Source organism: Amblyraja radiata, chromosome 25, assembly GCF_010909765.2.
Source record: "Amblyraja radiata isolate CabotCenter1 chromosome 25, sAmbRad1.1.pri, whole genome shotgun sequence".
Lineage (NCBI taxonomy): Eukaryota > Metazoa > Chordata > Chondrichthyes > Rajiformes > Rajidae > Amblyraja > Amblyraja radiata.
In genome coordinates, this window is record NC_045980.1 from 5,808,561 (window position 1) to 5,828,152 (window position 19,592).

The window sequence follows — 19,592 nt, forward strand, 5'->3', positions numbered from 1 at the left end:
GGGAGCTTTGACTTGAAGTTGAAAGGCACTACTTCCTGCAAATGATGGCTTGGGTGTGGCTTGAAGTTGAAAGGCACTACTTACTGCAAATGGGGGGTGTGGGTTCATTGGCTTGAAGTTGAAAGGCATTACTTGCTGCAAATGGTGGCATGCGTTGAAAGGCACTACTTACTGCAAATGGTGGCTTGGGGGCTTTGGTTTGAAGTTGAAAGGCACTATTACTGCAAATGGTGGCTTGGGTGTGGCTTGAAGTTGAAAGACACCACTTACTGCAAATGATGGCTTGGGTGTGGCTTGAAGTTGAAAGACACCACTTACTGCAAATGGTGGCATGAAGTTGAAAGGCACTATTACTGCAAATGGTGGCTTGGTTGCTTTGGCTTGAAGTTGAAAGGCACTACTTACTGCAAATTGTGGCTTGAAGTTGAAAGGCACTACTTACTGCAAATGGTGGCTTGGGTGCTTTGGCATTAAATTGAAAGACACTACTTACTGCAAATTGTAGCTTGGGTGCTTTGGCATTAAGTTGAAAGGCACTGCAAATGGTGGCATGAGGTTGAAAGGCACTACTTACTGCAAATGGTGGCTTGGGAGCTTTGACTTGAAGTTGAAAGGCACCTCTTACTGCTAATGGTGGCTTGGGTGTGGTTTGATGTTGAAAGGCACTACTTACTGCAAATGGTGGCTTGGATGCATTGGCTTGAAGTTAAAAGGCATTACTTACTGCAAATGGTGGCGTGGGTGCATTGGCTTGAAGTTGAAAGGCACTACTTACTGCAAATGATGGCGTGGGTGCATTGGCTTGAAGTTGAAAGGCACTACTTACTGTAAATGGTGGCGTGGGTGCATTGGCTTGAAGGTGAAAGGCACCACTTACTGTAAATGGTGGCGTGGGTGCATTGGCTTGAAGGTGAAAGGCACCACTTACTGCAAATGGTGGCATGAAGTTGAAAGGCACTACATACTGCAAATGGTGGCTTGGGTGCTTTGGCTTGAAGTTAATTGGCACTACTGTAAATGCACTTACTTCCTGTTTGTACTGTATATTGATTTTAGATAAAACGCTACCACTTACAGCTGTGATTTTTGGCCATCTTACTCAGTCCCCCTCCGCTGAGCAGGTGCAGAGAATTCTTCCCATCAATGAAAAATAAAAGTGTTATTAGTTTTTTTTTTAAATGTTGAGAATCTCTCTCCTGTCAATCACTCCATGAAAGCCACACATTTTCCGGTGCGGGGGGGGAGGGTTTATAAAACCCGGAAATGTGGGTGTGGCTCAGTCTCTGCAAGATGGAGGAGGGAGAGGTCACGGCTTGCTGTCTTTAGTGGCTTTGCACCCTGCTTAAAATTGTATGAAACTGCACTTGAATTTGGTGGCCTTATACCCTTAGGGACGACAGATGGCACAATGGGCTAAGTGTTCGGCTGGCGACCGGAAGGTGGCCGGTTCGAATCCCGCTTGGAGTGCATACTGTCGTTGTGTCCTTGGGCAAGACACTTCACCCACCTTTGCCTGTGTGTGAATGTGTGTGAGTGATTGGTGGTGGTCGGAGGGGCCGTAGGCGCAGAATGGCAGCCACGCTTCCGTCAGTCTGCCCCAGGGCAGCTGTGGCTACAGAAGTAGCTTACCACCACCGAGTGTGACTGAGGAGTGAATGAATAATGCGATGTAAAGCGCCTAGAGTATTAGAAAGGCGCTATATAAATCCCATCCATTATTATTATTACCCTGCTTGAAATAGAATTTCAAGGATTAGCTGTGAGTCAACTACCAGCCCACCAGCCGTGAGTGAGTGAATTGCCAGCACAACAGGCTTGATTGACTGAGACGCCGGCCCAAGAATCCATTTTGCGCACAATTTGCATACTAGCCCTCTGGAAACCAGTCCCTTCAGCCCACAACACCCATACTAGCGCTCCAGAAAGCACCCCCCCCCCAACTGGCCACCAATATTAGAATTGATGGAGAGGTGGAATATTGCGTTGGATGACCAGCCCTCCTGTGTGATGCTGGGACCCAACGGGTCCCACTTAGTCTAGTCTATATTACTAAAAGTCTGTTCTTGACCGGTTTTGGCCATCTGTGCTGCGATTTCCAAGAGAATGCCGCCACCTACGGCCGTCATCTTTGGCCACCTTACTCAGAGCCCCCCTCCGCCGTATGTGTGCCGAGGATTTTTCCCGTCGATGAAAAACGACAGAGATATTAATCATTTTACAAAATTCCCCATTCTCTCTGCTGCCCCTGCTGGCGGCAGGGGGGAGGGACTATAAAACCAGGAAGTGGTGTGCCTCAATCAGTGTCTGCAAGCTGGAGGAAGGCAGAGGGTCACGTTTCTCTGAGCTGACCACTGAACACATGTCTACTCAAATGTAAGTGTCCTTAGTGGTTCTAAAACGCTTGCAGAATGTGTCTATTGGTTCTAAAATGTTTGCAAAAAGTGTTTATTGGTTCTAAAATATTTGTAAAAAGTGTCTGTTTTGGTTCTACAATGCTTGCAGAATGTGTCTTTTTTGGTTCTAAAATGTTTTTTTAGGTTCTCCTCCCCCCCTCTCCTCTCTTCCCCCCCCCCCCCCCCCTCTCCTCTCTCCCCCCCCCCCCCCCCCTCCCCTCTCTTCCCCCCCCCCTCTCCTCTCTTCCCCCCCCCCCCTCTCCTCTCTTCCCCCCCCCCCTCTCCTCTCTTCCCCCCCCCCTCTCCTCTCTTCCCCCCCTCTCCTCTCTTCCCCCCCCCTCTCCTCTCTTCTCCCCCCTCTCCTCTCTTCCCCCCCCCCCTCTCCTCTCTCCCCCCCCCTCTCCTCTCTCCCCCCCCCCTCTCCTCTCTTCCCCCCCTCTCCTCTCTTCCCCCCTCTCCTCTCTTCCCCCCCCTCTCCTCTCTTCCCCCCCCCTCCCCTCTTCCCCCCCCTCTCCTCTCTCCCCCCCTCTCCTCTTCCCCCCCCTCTCCTCTCTTTCCCCCCCTCTCCTCTCTTCCCCTCCCCCCCTCTCCTCTCTTCCCCCCCCTCTCCTCTCTTCCCCCCCTCTCCTCTCTTCCCCCCCCCTCTCCTCTCTTTTCCCCCCCCTCTTCCTCTCTTCCCCCTCTCCTCTCTTCCCCCCCTCTCCTCTCTTCCCCCCCTCTCCTCTCTTCTCCCCCCCCTCGTCCTCTCTTCTCCCCCCCCTCGCTCCTCTCTCCCCCCCTCTCCTCTCTCCCCCCCTCTCCTCTCTCCCCCCCCTCTCCTCTCTTCCCCCCTCTCCTCTCTTCCCCCTCTCCTCTCTCCCCCCCTCTCCTCCCCCCCCCCTCTCCTCCTCCCCCCCCCTCTCCTCTCTTCCCCCCCCCTCTCTCTCTTCCCCCCCCCTCTCCTCTCTTCCCCCCCCTCTCCTCGTCTCCCCCCCTCTCCTCTCTTCCGCCCCCCTCTCCTCTCTTCCCCCCCCCTCAGTCCTCTCTTCCCCCCCTCCTCTCTTTCCCCCCCCTCTCCTCTCTCCCCCCCCCTCCTCTCTCCCCCCCCCTCCTCTCTCCCCCCCTCTCCTCTCTTCCCCCCCCTCTCCTCTTCCCCCCCCCTCCTCTCTCCTCTCTTCCCCCCCCTCTCTCCTCTCCCCCCCCTCTCCTCTCTTCCCCCCTCTCCTCTCTTCCCCCCTCTCCTCTCTCTTCCCCCCTCTCCTCTCTTTCCCCCCTCTCCTCTCTCACCCCCCCCTCCTCTCCCCCCCCTCTCCCTCCCCCCCCCCCCCTCTCCTCTCTCCCCCCCCCTCCTCTCCCCCCCCCCCCCCCCCCCCCCCCCCCCCTCCCCCCTCCCCCCCTCTCCCCCCCTCTCCCCTCCCCCCCTCTCCTCTCCTCTCCTCTCCTCTCCTCTCCTCTCCTCCCTCCCCTCCCCTCCTCTCCCCTCCCCTCTCCCCCCCCCTCCCCCCCCCTCACCCCCCTCTCAGCACCCCCTCTCTCTCACCCTCGCTCTCTCCTCCCCTCCTCCCCCACCTTTCCCCCCTCACCCATCCTCCCTCTTATCCTCCTCTCCACCCCCTATCCCTCTTGCCCCTCTCTCTGTGTCTCTGTCTCTCTCTCTCTCTGCCTCTGCCCCTTCTCTCTCGGCCCTCACTCTCTACCCCCCCCCCCCCCCTCTAGATGTGACTGCAAGTTGGGGGCTATGCGTCAGTAGATAGGGTGGTTATGGGGTAAAAGGAGCAAATTAATAATATTAATATAATATCAAGGGGGTAATTAGCGTGAGTGCAGGGGTGGGGGGGGGGGGATAGTTAGTGTGTGACGCTGTATGCAGCCTCCCCCCCCCCCCCCCCCCCCCACAACCGCACGTTGGGGGAACAGACCTAATGGGTCTGCACTTGGTCCAGTATCCTAATAAAAGTGATGAGAAATAACATTCTGAGACAGAAAAGAAAAATACATTCCCACCCATTTCATTGCTAGTTATTAACAGTGGCACAGTGGTGCAGCGGTAGAGTTGCTGCCTTTTACAGTGCCAGAGACCAGGTTCGAACCTATCTACGGGTAATGCCTGAACGGAGTTTGTACATTCTCCCTGTGACCATGTGGGTTTTCTCCGGGGACCCCAGTTTCCCGTGACACTCCAAAGACGTACAGTCTTGTAGGTTAGTTGGCTATGTTAAAGTTGAAAATTGTCCCTAGCGCATATAATAGTGCTAATGTACTGGGTGATCACTGGTGGCACACTCGGTGGGCCGAAGGGCTTGTTTCTGTGGTGTATATCTAACGTCTAAAGTAGCAGGCTCCAATTTGCTCAGTATTCTCGGCTAAATTCTAGCTACTTAATATCTCAAAATCATATTTAGTCTCTTAATATGTACTCCTTCCTGATGCATGAATGGTATTTAAGAACAAAACAATCAGTCTAAGATCACAGAAGGCATTTGTTTACTGAATTAAACTAAGTTAAATAAAGATTTAAAAATAACTAGAAACCTGACCATACTTGTTTAAATTATTTTGTTGCTGCTTATTAAAACAAAGCATCTAATATTCAGGACAACATTCATTGTGCTTTCATTTAACACCATTTTCCCTACTGCATTTCCATCCATGATGATTTTTAATATGATTTAGACAATAATTTTTTTTAACGTAACATTTAATCAATATAAATTAGCAATTATGCCAGACAATATAACTTCAGCCTTGACATGTTTTGTTATGAAGCAATTCTCTTATTTAATAAAGAATTATTGCTTGCTTAAATGCTCAAGTGAAAATAATTGCCAACAATCCAAAAGATAGGTATTTCTTTGTAACATTGTTTAGTTTATTATTTAGGCTTTCCTCACCCAAAATGCCACAACATCGCTTTAAATCTGAGGAGATCCCTGCGTGTTCAAACTTTTTCACCTATAGACGCGTTTAACTCACATACGACTGGGCCCTATGTAACCTAGAATGAACAACTTTTCAACTTTTGTAATCAACTTTTTTCCCCTCACTGCATGATGGTCGATTATATCTAATTACTAATGCACAAATACCACATAAAATATTAAGAACCAATCTCCCAACTAATCAAGAGAAATATTGTGCAATCAAACTCAATTAATCCAAAGGCCCCTTCAACATAGATACAAGACAAAAATTTCAATAACATTAATCGTATATTCTTGCCATAGTACCAGAGATTGGGTGTACAATTCCCCTGCAGAGATTAAAAACACAAAATGTAGGCTGATATTTTAGTGCATGATTGCTGAGCGAAAACAGCTTGCAAAAAGCAGAATTAAGCAATCCACAACCAATCACATTAAAGCTCTGTAATCTGAAGAGGATACAAGGACATCCCCATCATCATTCTTGGAGAGGCCCAGCATGTGAGAAACAAAAGCTAAGTTCAATTATTCACAATCATGTTCAATAGGAACTGCCAAATGGGCAATCCAACCCAGCTTCGTCCTGAGGTCCCATTAATATTACTATTCAAACTTCAGCCAATTCAATTCACTCTGTATATCAAGAGGCAGCTGAAAGCACTAGATGTGACAAAGACCGTAAGACCAGACAACCTCTTGGTTATAGCACTAAAGTCTCATGTTCTAGAGCAATCCGGGTTACCAAAAAGTAATGGAAAGTGTCATCAATATAGTTACCAGGCAACATTTATCTAACTATAATCTGCTCACCAAAGCTGAATTTGGAATTTGCTATGACTACTCAGATCCTGATCTCATTACAACACTGGTCAGAACAAACCAGGAAGAGCTTGAGTAGCTGCCTTGACACCAAAGCAAAATTTGATTGAGTGATGCAAAAAGGATCCTTGATAAAACTTTAGTCGATGGATATCAAGGGGAAAACATTCCAGTGATTGGAGTTTTTAAAAGTATCTATCTAACTAAAAGTCTCATCTTGACCACTTCCTGTCTGCACTGTATATTGATTTTTGAAAAAATGCTACCATACATCGCTCTGATTTTTGGCCATCTTACTCGCAGTCCTCCTCCGCTGAGGCAGCCCTGATGATTTTTCCGATCGATGAAAAATCCAAAAGTTATGAATGTTTAAAAAAATCTTGTGATCAGCTGATTGGTCCTCTCACCTGTCAATCACCACAGTTAAATTCCGGGGGGGGGCAGGACTATAAAACCCCGGATGCCTGGTTGTGAGTCAGTCATTCTGGAAGATCGTGAGGGAGAGTCCAGAACTGTGATTCTAAGATATGAATCAAATGAACTGTGAGTCTGCAATGTACTTGCAATAAATGATTTGTTAGCCTTTAATGATGCCTTCAATGCAATTAGTTGTTTGGCAATTTGGTGGCCTGTACTCTGCTTGAAATGAGATGAAATTGAATTTGGTGGCCTGCACTCTGCTTGAAATGCTATGAAATGGAATTTGGTGGCCTGCACTCTGTTTGAAATGCAATGAAACTGAATTTGGTGGCCTGCACTCTGCTTGAAATGCTATGAAACTGAATTTGGTGGCCTGCACTCTGCTTGAAATGCTATGAAACTGAATTTGGTGGCCTGCACTCTGCTTGAAATGCTATGAAACTGAATTTGGTGGCCTGCACTCTGCTTGAAATGGAATTTCAAGGAATAGCCATGAGTGAACTGCCAGCCCACCAGCCCTCAGTGACTGATCTGCCAGCCCACCAGCCCTGAGTGGCTGAGCTGCCAGCCCACCAGGCGTGAGTGACTGAGCTGCCAGCCCACCAGGCCTGAGTGACTGAGCTGCCAGCCCACCAGGCCTGAGTGACGGAGCTGCCAGCCCACCAGACCTGAGTGACTGAGCTGCCAGCCCAAGAATCCATTCGGCCCACAATGTCCATACTAGCTCTCTGGAACCAGTCCCTTCGACCCACAACACCCATACTAGCGCTCCCCCCCCCCCCCCCCCCCCACCCCCACTTGCCACCAATATTGGAATTGGTGGAGAGGTGGAATATTGCATTGGGGACCAGGCCTCCCGTGTGAACATGGGACCCAACGGGTACCACTTAGCCTAGTATAATATAAAAAGCAATTTCATCTGCATGCCAAATTGCATAAAGTATATTGAAAATTCAACAACATCTGACTGTCTGTCGTTTCACTGTTAACATCTAGGAACATATTTTGATTTGTACATTGATAATTTCACAAGTTTTCAATAGTAACTGTAGTTCTTTCATAATACTGATTGGACCTTATTATTAAATGTAAAACTGAAGCTGATAAACAGAGCACGCAACAACAAACAGAGATACAATAACTCAATTTCCCATTAGTTAAAGATTTTCAAATTTTCGTACTTTAAGAGGGATGATTCACCAGCATTGTATTTACTCAGCGATAACATCTACCATAGAAAATAAACTACAAACAAAATGCAAAATAAATCACATGCATTTTATCATACATACAACTTAAAAAACTTTTTTAAAAATCAAAGAATTCAGAAGCACTTTTAACATCAAATATATTTGGTTCCCACCCCTCGATTAAATTTTGGCCTGCTAGCTACTACAGGGAATACTGTTTGTTACTATTTAACATGCAATTCTTTAATTCTACCACAACACCATTCAAATAGATTTTTTCTTACCCAGAAACTACCATTTCATTGCATGAATGAACATCGCATAATATTCCACCAACATCATAATGTAACTGGCTTGCAGCACCAATACGATTCTGTTGGAAATTAAAAGGTCTTATGAAACATCAAAAAAGTTTGAATTGAATCATATTTAACACATTTTTCTTTTGCATGAAATTTTAGATTTAAACAAATTAAAATAGTCACCAAAAACGGGATTTGTGTGTGCAAATGTAATCCATACAAAAGTACTGAGAGCAAAAAACGTGGTTTGGTCTCCTCAAGCACACCAGCCAAAGAAGAAAATCTACTGCCTTGACTATGCTGACAAGATATTATATTTAATGGTCCAGTCTGGATACAAAATTGTGGTAAAGAGAAAAATTGGAACACTTGACATTAAACATTTGTGGCAGAAGGCATGTTACAAAAATGTTTAATATGTTTCCAGAGTCCAGGAGAGGTGGAAGGTAAAAAGGCTAAAAACAATTAGCATGTAGTGGCAGAGAGACAAAAAGGTCCACCTCTGATAGTGGCAGAAGAAAATAATATACACAGTAACCTAATCCAAACCTTTCTGTCATCATTGACATAATACTGTTTAAATAGACCACTATCTCAGACGTCTGATAAGAAAGATTGATGCTGTCAAAATCATTTTGTTGGTCATGGAAAATCAAGGGAGGTTGGCAGTGTAAAAATAATGTTTATGGTTAAATGCTACATAATAATGTTTTCAGCAGTGATGGTGGCTTATTTAGGTAACGCTCTGGAGGTAAACAATGGAGTGGATTAGGTGTATTTGTCTTTGTAGCGGTATGAATATTGATCTCACTCATTTTTATAACCCTTGCATTTCCTCTCTCTCCGTCCCTCCCCCATCCTACTCGTCTGCTAGTTTCACTGTTTGCATCCTTTCGTTATCAACTCCTACTTATATTTAACTGGCCAGTCTGGATACAAAATTGCTGTAAAGAGAGAAATTGCCTGAAAATATAATCACACTTCAAAAATTCCTGTACTAATTTAAAAAATGCAAAGATTACCACATTATTCATTTTTGATCCTCTTATACCGATAGGTGCTCTATTTATCGTGTGAGAGCGGCACAGTGGCGCAGCGGATGAGTTACTGCCTTACTGCACCAGAGACCCAGGTTCGATCCTGACTACAGGTGCTGTCTGTACGGAGTTTGTATGTTCTTCCCTTGACCTGCGTGGCTCTACTCTGGAATCTCCAGTTGCCTCCCACACTGCAAAGATGTACAGGTGTGTAGGCTAATTGGCTTGGTATAATTGTAAATTGTCATAGTGTGTGTAGGATAACGTCGCTGGTCGGCGTGGACTCGGTGGGCCAACGGGCCTGTTTCCTTGCTGTATCTCTAAACTAAAACTACACAAGTACTGTAATAGTCAGTTGTTGTGCAACACAGAAGTGGGCCCTTTGGCCCTCCAAATCCATGCTAACCTTTTTGCCGATCTACACTGGTCCATATCCTTCTATGCATTGCCTAATCAAGTGCCTGGAAGTATATATTTTAAATGTAGTGATAGTATCTGATTCCTACACCTCCTCTGGCAATGGGTCTCAGGCATCAGAGGAGGATGGAGGAGGAGCCATCTTGGGGAACGGCTGCTAACCAGCAGCTGTCCGTTTAATTCACTTTTTTTTGTAGTTCTAGTGAGTCCTGTGTTTTGTTTGTGGGAGAAATAGACTTTTTAATGTGGGGGGAAGGGGGTAACTATATTTCTAGGTCCCTACCTGGTCGGTGAGGCAGCTTTTTCTCCGGGCTGCCCCGTCGACCCGTCCTCGTGGCCTACCAGCGGGCGTGGAGCGCCGTTTCCTGGCAGGGACCGCCCAGCACCTCGGCTTGGGTGGTGGCACAGCGCTGGAGCACTATCGCAGAGCGGAGTGGGCGATGCCTTGCCTGGGTCGCCGCGCTGGATCGACGCGCTGGATCGACGCGCTGGAGCTCCGGTGAGCTGTGACCGCCGAGTTCAACACCTCCGGGCTGCGGGTCTGCGGAGTGGAGCGGGCGGCGCCGACTTCAACATCGGGAGCCTGGGAGCTCCAAACAGGCGCGGCCTTGTCGGCTTCGGAAGCCGCGGTCTCCGGTAAGGAAGCAGCCGTTCCAGGTGGCCCAGCCGCTGAGAGGACTCTCCCGACGCCGGGGCAACAGCACCCGGCGAGAACGGCCAGGAACATCGGGCCTCCGTAGAGGCAATAGCGGAGGCCTCAATAGGCCTGACTTTGGGAGAACTGGGGATGGGGACTGGACATTGTGCCTTCCCCCACAGTCGTAACCATTGTGGGGGGATGATTTTTGTGTGTAAGTGATTATTTTAGTTTGTGTCCAAGATGGCTGTCGGAAGGGAGTGTACGCTGGCGCGGTTTAGCTGCCGCTGCTCTCTCTTCACATTGTGTTTTTGATTTTTTTGTCTTTGGATCGAATTCTGTCTTTAATTTGTGTATTGGTGATGTCTTTATTATTTATTTTACTCCGATTATATGTTTTTTACTCTTGTTAAATTCTGTAAGGCGCCCATAAATAAAATTTATTATTATTATTATTATCATCAGCCATTTTGTGTAAAAAAACCTTCCCCTCAAATTCTTTGTAAACCTCGTTTTCATCACCTTAAATTTATGCCCACTTGTTTTCGATAACCTTAACTTAAAAAAAAGATTCTAACTATCTGTACTTATTATTTTAATAATTTCTATCAAGTCACCCCTCAACTGTCTTCACTCCAGGGAAAACAATTTCAGCACATTGAATCTCTCTTCATACCTAAAGTCCTGCAATTCATGCAACAATGTAAAATATGAATCAATATCATGGCACTGCTAATTTACGTATCACTTGGGCAATTTATACGGGAAAGAAACCATTATGAAATACATAGACAATATTTCAAGTATACAAACTGTTCAGCTTCTATACCAAATTAAACTTGCAACTGGCCATTTCACTGGTATATTGATGCAGTGAGGTCAAGAATGAGTGCTGATGGAGTGCAATATATAAATCTGCAACTTCCATAAACAATATATGATAATGACATTTATGGACAAATGGGGCACCCCCAACATTAAGACCATCAACAGTAATTCAGAACAAAAACATTAGAGTGAATTCTAATGAATTTACTGAGCATCCAACTGCGTTCATCTGTTTTTATTCTTATTTACTACAGCAGGCAGTGATAAAATGTGCAATGAAAAACTCAATTATCCACAATCTCAGGGCGCCTCTGGTTAGATTTAGTTCTAGATTTAACAGAATCAATGTATATGAGGGAAAAAGTGGGAACGGGGTACTGATTTTGGATGATCAGCCATGATCATATTGAATGGTAGTGCTGGCTCGAAGGGCCGAATCCTGCACCTATTTGCTATGTTTCTATGTGACAATGGGTGGTGGTTGCAGGCGCAGAATTGGTGGTGGAGATGAAATTCTTAGTAAATATTATGCATGTGATATTTTGCGCAAGAGTTTGATTCACTGAGCAACAAAAGATGTTTTTGTTTTGTTGCATGAGTGAGCAGCAGTTATGAAACCTCCTCACATGCACTGGCATTAATGAGGTCATCTGCCAAACATATTTTCCTGTACGTTAAATAATTTTTTTAATATATAGGATGTGAGAAATATTGTAGACTATTTCTGAACTCTGCTGTCACCAATTTCAACAATTTGCAAGCACAGGTCCATCACCATTTACAAATAGAAAAAAGAGGCTGGACGTTCAGCATGCAAAGAAGAATTGGAGGGAAGGTTGTTTTTGGTTTTCAAAAACAATTATAGTCATTTTTTTTTTTTTAAGTGGCATATATACCAAATTATAAATTAATCTTCTCACTAAGTAGCTAGTAAAATAAATTCTATATCAAATTTTCATACAATAGTAAGTACTGTCAAAGACCTGTGTGATTGAAAGCTGCATAAACTCAGCTTCATCATAGTTACAGAAATGATGGCGCACTAGAAAATATGCTGTCCACAACACTCATAAGTGGAAAAAGCCTTCCCCATCTGATCAGCTTAACAACAAATTAATGCAGCGCATGATTTTCAAACAAGACCTCAGACCACCTTCAGACAGGTTCATTTTATGCCGGTTCACTTGTGAGGCACCAAACTAGTAAGATTAAATGAGAACTTACCAGTTTGAAGTTTTATCTTTATTTTATGAGGAGGAACGTTGAGGGAATACGTGAAGAATCCCGCTAGGATGCATGCGTGTCATTCTTCAAAGCAGCGGTGTGAAATCACAGATAACTGTAATGACTAAACATAGTAAGATTAGACAACAGATACCAGTTCAGACTATGATCAAGGGTGGGAGCGGAGGGCATGTAGTCCCTCAACGTTCCTCCTCATAAAATAAAGATCAAACTTCAAACTGGTAAGTTCTCGTTTAATCTTACTATTTTACTTCGGAGTCACGTGAGTGACTACGTGAAGATTTTAAAGCTCTGTGATTTCATGCTGTGGAACGAGTCCATGCATCACATCTGCCTTGATTTTTGGGGAGAATAGAGTTAACATCATTAGACATCAATACGATATTGAAATCCAACAGTAAAAATATTAACACCAATTATTGCCCCTATTTATGGGTATATTATAGTACAGAACTTAAATTTGTTTCTGCAAATGTTCCAGGTTCAATGACTGGTTTGTTATAAAGTCGTTGGAAAATTCCTCCGTTGACCATCCTGCTGTCTTGAGGATTAGGTCCATTGGTACGTCCAACTTCATTGCTGCCAATGTACCTGCAGCCCTGGTGGAGTGAGATTTGAAATGCTAGTGTCCACTCCAGCCTATTTAGGACTTGTTTTAGCCATCTAGAGAAGGTCTGGACTGTCACTGTTTTGAATGGTTGTTAGTAGCTGATTAAAGTGACATTTCTTCCCTCTGATGATCTTAGTATACTTCATGTATGATAGTAAGTGAGTTATAATACAGAGACGACCATCTGTAGGGTAGGCTCTGAATTCTGTTTTTTTTTTGTGTTTTTTTTAGGCGTCTGTTCTGTATGACTATTACACTGATGTAAACCTTAAATTCCAGATGAATTAATCATGTTGTCCAACCTTATTTTCTGTGGTGACTGGACCCTTTGTGGCGTGACCAGGACCATCAGCATGACTGTTTTCATTGTCAGTTTCCGTAGGAACAGAGCTGTAGCTGGAGACCAGTTTCTTAACATGGTCAGTACAATGCTCACATCCCATATTTGGGAGTACCTGGTTCTTGGGGACTAATTTTAAAAATGCCCCTCATGAGTTTGTTTACCAGGGTTTGTCCCAACAGAATGCCGCTCTCTACCTTCGACAGGTATGTTGACAGAGCACTTCTGGCGCAGTTGATGGCACTATGACTGAGCCTCTCATCGTAATGGAGGCTTGCCAGGAATTCCAGAACAGACGGGATGTTCATAGATCTGTGGGTGATGATTATTGTTGTGACAGTACTTCCCATTACTAGATGATACCAAGTACTGATGTTTGGGTGGACTGTCTGTGACCCGCTGAAATAATTCCGCATTCGGTCCGTCAGTCCCAGGTGTAGCAGAGGTGCTTACAACTCTAAATAAATAGGTTAATATATAATAGTGACATGGATAACTCCCCTTGTTGCGGGAAGACCCAGTAAGTTAGGTCTATGATGGATGGTGATGTATGGTTCTGACCCAAGTTGATATCACCAGTACCCATGGTTGCGTAGGGCAATCAGGTATTATCAAAATTCGAGACGTGGAGTCTATAGTTTCTTCCTAAATACCCGACTGATGAGGCAAAGGGAGGGATGCATAAAGGATCCCCCAATCAGCGAAGATACATCTGAACCACTGCCCCAGGTTCTGGCTCCCAAGAACATAATTTGATAACTGGTAAGAGCATGGATGTGAATAGGTCGTTATCTGGTGTTCCATACCGGCTGTTTCAGCAATACATATTTTATCCAACATCCATACAGTGTTTTTAGACTTAGGTCGTTATCTGGTGTTCCATACCGGCTGTTCCAGCAATACATATTTTATCCAACATCCATACAGTGTTTTTAGACTTAGTGTCTATAATAGACCTGTTGTCTGCCACTAAATTCAGTTTCCCTGGTAGTTGGAAGCTGATATCCAACCTCTATCTGGATACGCTATTAATCCAGATTAATAGAGACAGTAACTCTAAGACTATTGCCTCCATCACAGTGAGGAGGTGTTTGGTGAACTCACTGTGGTGGATGTTAGTTTGTGTTTATTGTGTGTTGTTATTATTACATGTATGGCTGCAGGCAACAACATCTCGTTCAGACCGAAAGGTCTGACTGACAATAAAGGATTCAATTCAATTCAATTCACAAATAGTGTTGGCCAGATAGTCAAATGGTGTCGATATGTTTCTACCCATATGGTTGACATATGCTACCCCGGTGGTGTTGTCAATTTGTAGACTAACATACTGGTGATATAACCCAAAACAATATGACTTAAAGCCATGACTAGCTCTCACTTCCCCAGGTATATATGCCCAACGTTAGTAGTGATGCCTCCTGAGCATTCCATCTCCCCCTCAGCTGGAGATGGAATTAGTAGCATCCCAATCCAAGGCCCATCAGTATGTGGTTCCATAGACGGGTAACTGAGTTTGGTTAGGAACAATGCCTAATGTATGTTCCACCATTTTTGTACCATAGTGGCCTCTGTTGGTTGCTTCATTCGTCTGTCAGAATGAACCCCACATAATTTCTTGAGTGACGCGTGTTACGCTCTGTACTATGATTATGTAAAGGTCCGATATCATGTGGCTGTCACACAGCCCCTAATGCCAATTATTCTACTACCAGTCTGATGGATGGTTTAGTTCCCTGCAAGCTTCCATAAAGGCTGTACCCTTTCTTACGGCAAAGTCACTGCCATGTGAACTGTGTTAACGGTGGACCGCAGACGATGTTTCTTTCCTTGTGATACATGTTGGATGTCCTCCATAACTCCTATAATATATGGGCACTGTAGTTCAGTATGTGCTTTAGTTGATTCTTACCCGTTAAGCATGAACATTCAGTTCGGCACATGCTGAACTGGAGGATAATGGAATGAATAATTCTAAGGTATACCCTTATAACTCTGAATTTTAAGTGTCGGTAGAATAATTCTATGCATACAGATGGATCTGTTATCTCCCACCAACCTCCCTGGTTACTATTAGTAGGTGTGTTACTATTTCGGCATCCTCCGTGGTCGTTGGGGTGCCGGTGTCTGATGAGGGTAGCACATTTCCCAGGAAGTAGTTTTTAAGACGTTCCTTAATGTGCCCCAGAGTTCCCTCTATGTGAAGTTCTTTCCCTGTTAAGATAAGATGCCTCCAAATTTTAATATTGGAGGTTGGGAGGTTCCAGGTTAGCATATAAGGCTAGTGCATCCTGGTGATCTAGTGTCATGTCTCTGTTTATAGTGCGACCGATCCCATCCCGCTGTTAGGACTTAGAACTTTCTTTCGTTTCAATTCCCTGCCCTACCATGTTTTGGTTGATACTGGGAACATTCAGGTTTGCAGTTCCCTGATGGTAAGTGTTTGCCCATAGGTTATCTGCACCCTAAGTGTACTAGGGGTATGTTCTGCTCTCCTGTTCAAGTGCAGCCCAAAATTGACCCCCTATACTCCCCTCTGATGAGGGAGAACACTGTGCAGCCCTAGAAGAGGTACTGCTGTAGGACTTACTAGCTGCCCCTCTGTGACTAGTCTCCATCTCATGGAGCTGCCACTTACATGCTCCAACAGCCGCTCCAGCTGGTCCCGATGCTCTCGGGCACCCAACCGGCTCCAATGCACATGATCACTGGCCATCGCGGCTACTCCTGAAGCCGTTACTCCTGAGGCTGCTCCTACTCCAGTTCCGGCAGCCAGCCCAGGATTGACTCTCGGTGTTCCCCTCTGATGAGTGAGAAACTCTGTGCCGCCCCACAAGGAGTACTGCTGTGGGCTTGTTAGTTGCCCACTGTGGCTTTGCCTCTTTGGAGTATTTCCACTCTGCAGCCCCACAAGGGGTACTGCTCCTGCAGCCGGTCCAACCGGCTCCAATGCTCTCGGGCACTGGCCGCTCTCGGCTGCTCTTTATTCTGCATGCTGCAGCCGCTCCAACCGACCCCGGTGCTCACGGGCACTGGTCGCTCGCGGCTGCTTAATTTCTCCTGCAGCCGCTCAAACCGACCCCCATGCACACGGGCACTGGTCGCTCGTGGCTGCTCCTCTCCCGACCGGCCGGGCCGGCGCGGGAGCGAAGTCGGGCACAGCTGTTCCCATTACGGGAGATCAGCGTGCCGTTTGCTGCTGCTGCCGGCTGCCCGCAATTCTGCGGTTCTCCCCCGTCAGCGTTCCCGCAGCCTTCGTGGGTCTGGTCCATGTCTCCATCTAAAAGGTAAGTGGAAGGAACGCAGTGTCTCTTACCTGCTGTTCCCGACTTTCAAATTCTGGAACGCAGAGTCTTCTTACCTGCTGTTCCCGGCTTTCAAATTTTGCCGCTTAGGGGAACGTCGTTCCCCCTGCTGTGACTCGTTGCAATGCGTATAGTGATATGACACGCATGCGTCCTAGCGGGGTTCTTCACCTAGTCACTCGCGTGACTCCGAAGTAAAATTGGCCTCAGTTCTCTGAAGCAATTTGTGAACATGTCAGGGCTCTCGCTTAACTTTTTTTCCCTGTTGCCAGCCAGGCAACCTTGGCAGCGTTTTAGGTTGCCAAATGACATTTTAGGTGGTCATTTAAGATGGCTTGCATGACGCGTGCTCGGACGAAGTGCGTAGTTACCAGTCGGAATTATGCTCAATGAAGCATTCACATATTATTTCTGCTTAAAATAAAGTCACAAACTAACATATTCACCAATCAAGACATGATATATACCACAATGACATGCAGCAAAATTATAATACGGTATCTCAACTCTTTTTACACATTGCAATTAATGCAATTTTTATTATTTCTTTCCACTTCCAAACAAAAATGTGATTGGATTATTCAGCGTATGATCAACCTGTGTCAATAAATCCTGGACCTTGATAACATATATGCTTAACCATGCACACTACAGATTGATGCAAGCATGTTTTCTGTGAAAGACCGAAAATGATCATGACATGGCCAGAGCATGGGTCGTTATTGCTATTGGTACAGAAACACTCTCGCTTCCCACATAATTTATCCACAACAAAATATACAGGTTGCAAGGAATATTCTAAAGGCATTTTATGATAATAGCTGACAAAACTGACTATACCCATCTGACATTACACTAACTAACAAGAGATGGCCAAAGGACATAAATGCAGCAAATGTTTGGTAATATATTTAAAAGTGTCATGACGCCACATTACCAGACATTCAGATTAGATGTATGTGGCAATGAAGATACCCAGTTTGTAAGCACCATTTAAATTTTTTTTTGTGATAAACGCTTTTTCCATCATTCCCACTTCAGAATTAACGTTAAAATTTCAACTGAAATATCTCCTGACCAAATTTGTGATGTATATGACTGACTGTAGAAGTAAAACCTGGATAAATCCAACGTATAGTTGTGAATGTTGCTCATTAAATAACTACAGTACTGATACTCCATATTAACAGCATTGATTTGCCATTAAAATGAATTCTGTAATAACGTGTCGGTGACAATCGAACACTGCGGTTTTAATGTTTCACATGTTCAAAATTTAATTAATCCATCTTTATGGATTAAAACAAATAATAACATTGGGAATTAAAACATATTTGATTGCATTCCATTATCAAACATAGTCAATGTTAGCTCTGAAGACATTTTCAGCACAATAGGGTTGGGAGGGGGAGGGAGGGGGGGAGGTGTATGAATCAGTGCACGATGGATAGATGGTGGTGGGGGGGGGAGCTTGAGAAGGCAATCGGTGTGGATTGGATGGATTGAGGCAGGGGAATTAGTGAGTGTTGGTTGGAGTAGGTAAAATTATGAGGGGAGAGCGCGGGGGATGTCAGTGGGGTTGAATGGGGGGGATCTGTGCAGGATGGATGGGGGGAGCAGTGCAGGATGAAGGGGTGAGCAGTGCAGGATGAAGGGGTGAACAGTGCAGGATGGATGGGAAGGGGGGTCAGTACAGGATGAATTGGGGGACCAGTGTAGGATTGATGGGGAGTGGCAGGAGAATCAATGTGAGGTGGCTAGGGCAATCAGTGCAGGATGAATAGATGGGGGGGGGGGGGGGCTGGGGGAGTGGGGAGCATAGGGGATGTCAGTGAGGACTGAATAGAGACAGGAATGGGGATCAGTGTGGGATGGAGAGGAGGGGTCTCAGGATAAGGGGAGTGGAGGGGGGCGTATGAGAGAGAGAGAGAGGAAGGGGCAGAGGAGGTGGGAAGGAAGGCCAGCGCTCCTCGGACAACACCTGTCAGGCAGGGAAATCGCAACCAAAATATAGAGGGGACTGCGGACAGAATATCTTGGCGGCCGCGCGCGCATGCGCACACTCACACACATGCGCTAGGCTTCGGAGGCTTCTGTGAACGGTAATTTCAGATTAATCCAGCGCTAAATGCAGCTCAGCTGCCTGTCTCGCCTACAGCCCCGTCTCAATCCAGACATGGCTGTTGGTTAACCTGGCGGGACAGGCAGAGTGAGCTGGGTTTTGCGCTGGCTGTGGGCCTGGGGGCACCGGGCCCGTCTGACTTCCAACGTCTCTGGCCACCCCCGGGCGTGTGGAGGCTCTCGGGTGGGGGCGGGGATGGCCCAGTGGCGGTTCGACAGCGATTGCAGCGCCGGAGACCTGGGACCTGGCTGCGGTGCAGGGCTGCCGAGAGTGTTTTGGCACGTCTCCTTCCTCCAATCACCCCCCACCCCCACTCTACTTCCGCCTCTGACCGACACCTCCCACCTCCAAGGGTCTGTTTTGAAAGCGCCGTTGGCGGAGTGACAGCAGCTGCCGCTAACAGGCAGGGCGGGACGGGGTGCGGGAGGAGGAGATGGAGCCGTCGCCGCCACCGCCACTGCCGCTGCTGTGCGGGGCCCGTCATTCGCTCCAACCCTCCGTCACGCCACACTTAGCATCTTTCCCACAACCGTCGCCGACACAAAACGTCACGTTCCTTTTCTCCAGAGATGCTGCCGGACCCACGGAGTTACTCCAGCTTTTTGTGTCTATCTTCGGTATAAACCAAGTTGCCAAGCCGGGCAAAATGACTCGCCGTTTAGGTTGCCCGGCGGCACTTTGAGTGGTCATTGGCACCCGGGCAACCGTTAATTTCGAGCCCTGCATGTGTATAGATAGAAGTTGAAATGGCCATTTGGATGAGTAGCTGAAGAATATTTCATTTTGTAGATGGTTGTGGTGTGGCGGCGCCTAACGGCAGCGGTTCATCTAAATATATGGTTACTGCAAAATCAAAATTACAATCATAATCTACATTAAAAATAACCTATGGTACTCTTTAATTGCTATTTTTTTTACTTTATTGTTTGTTTTGTTTTTATTTTTGTCTTTTGTTTTTACCTTGTTTGGAATGTGTTTACCTTGTGTTGGGACAAAAGATGGAAATTAGCTACTGGCTACAATCTTG

General features: G+C 46.0%; 1 protein-coding gene across 1 annotated transcript in view; it reads right to left on the bottom strand.

Moving 5' to 3' along the window:
- Window positions 1–19,592, bottom strand: part of fbxw8 (F-box and WD repeat domain containing 8) — a 182,592-nt gene that overhangs the window by 132,540 nt on the left and 30,460 nt on the right. Inside the window, exon 4 of the mRNA XM_033043117.1 lies at window positions 8,007–8,095. Within this exon, the coding sequence (XP_032899008.1) occupies window positions 8,007–8,095 (89 nt within the window). The remainder of the gene's footprint in view (window positions 1–8,006; window positions 8,096–19,592) is intronic.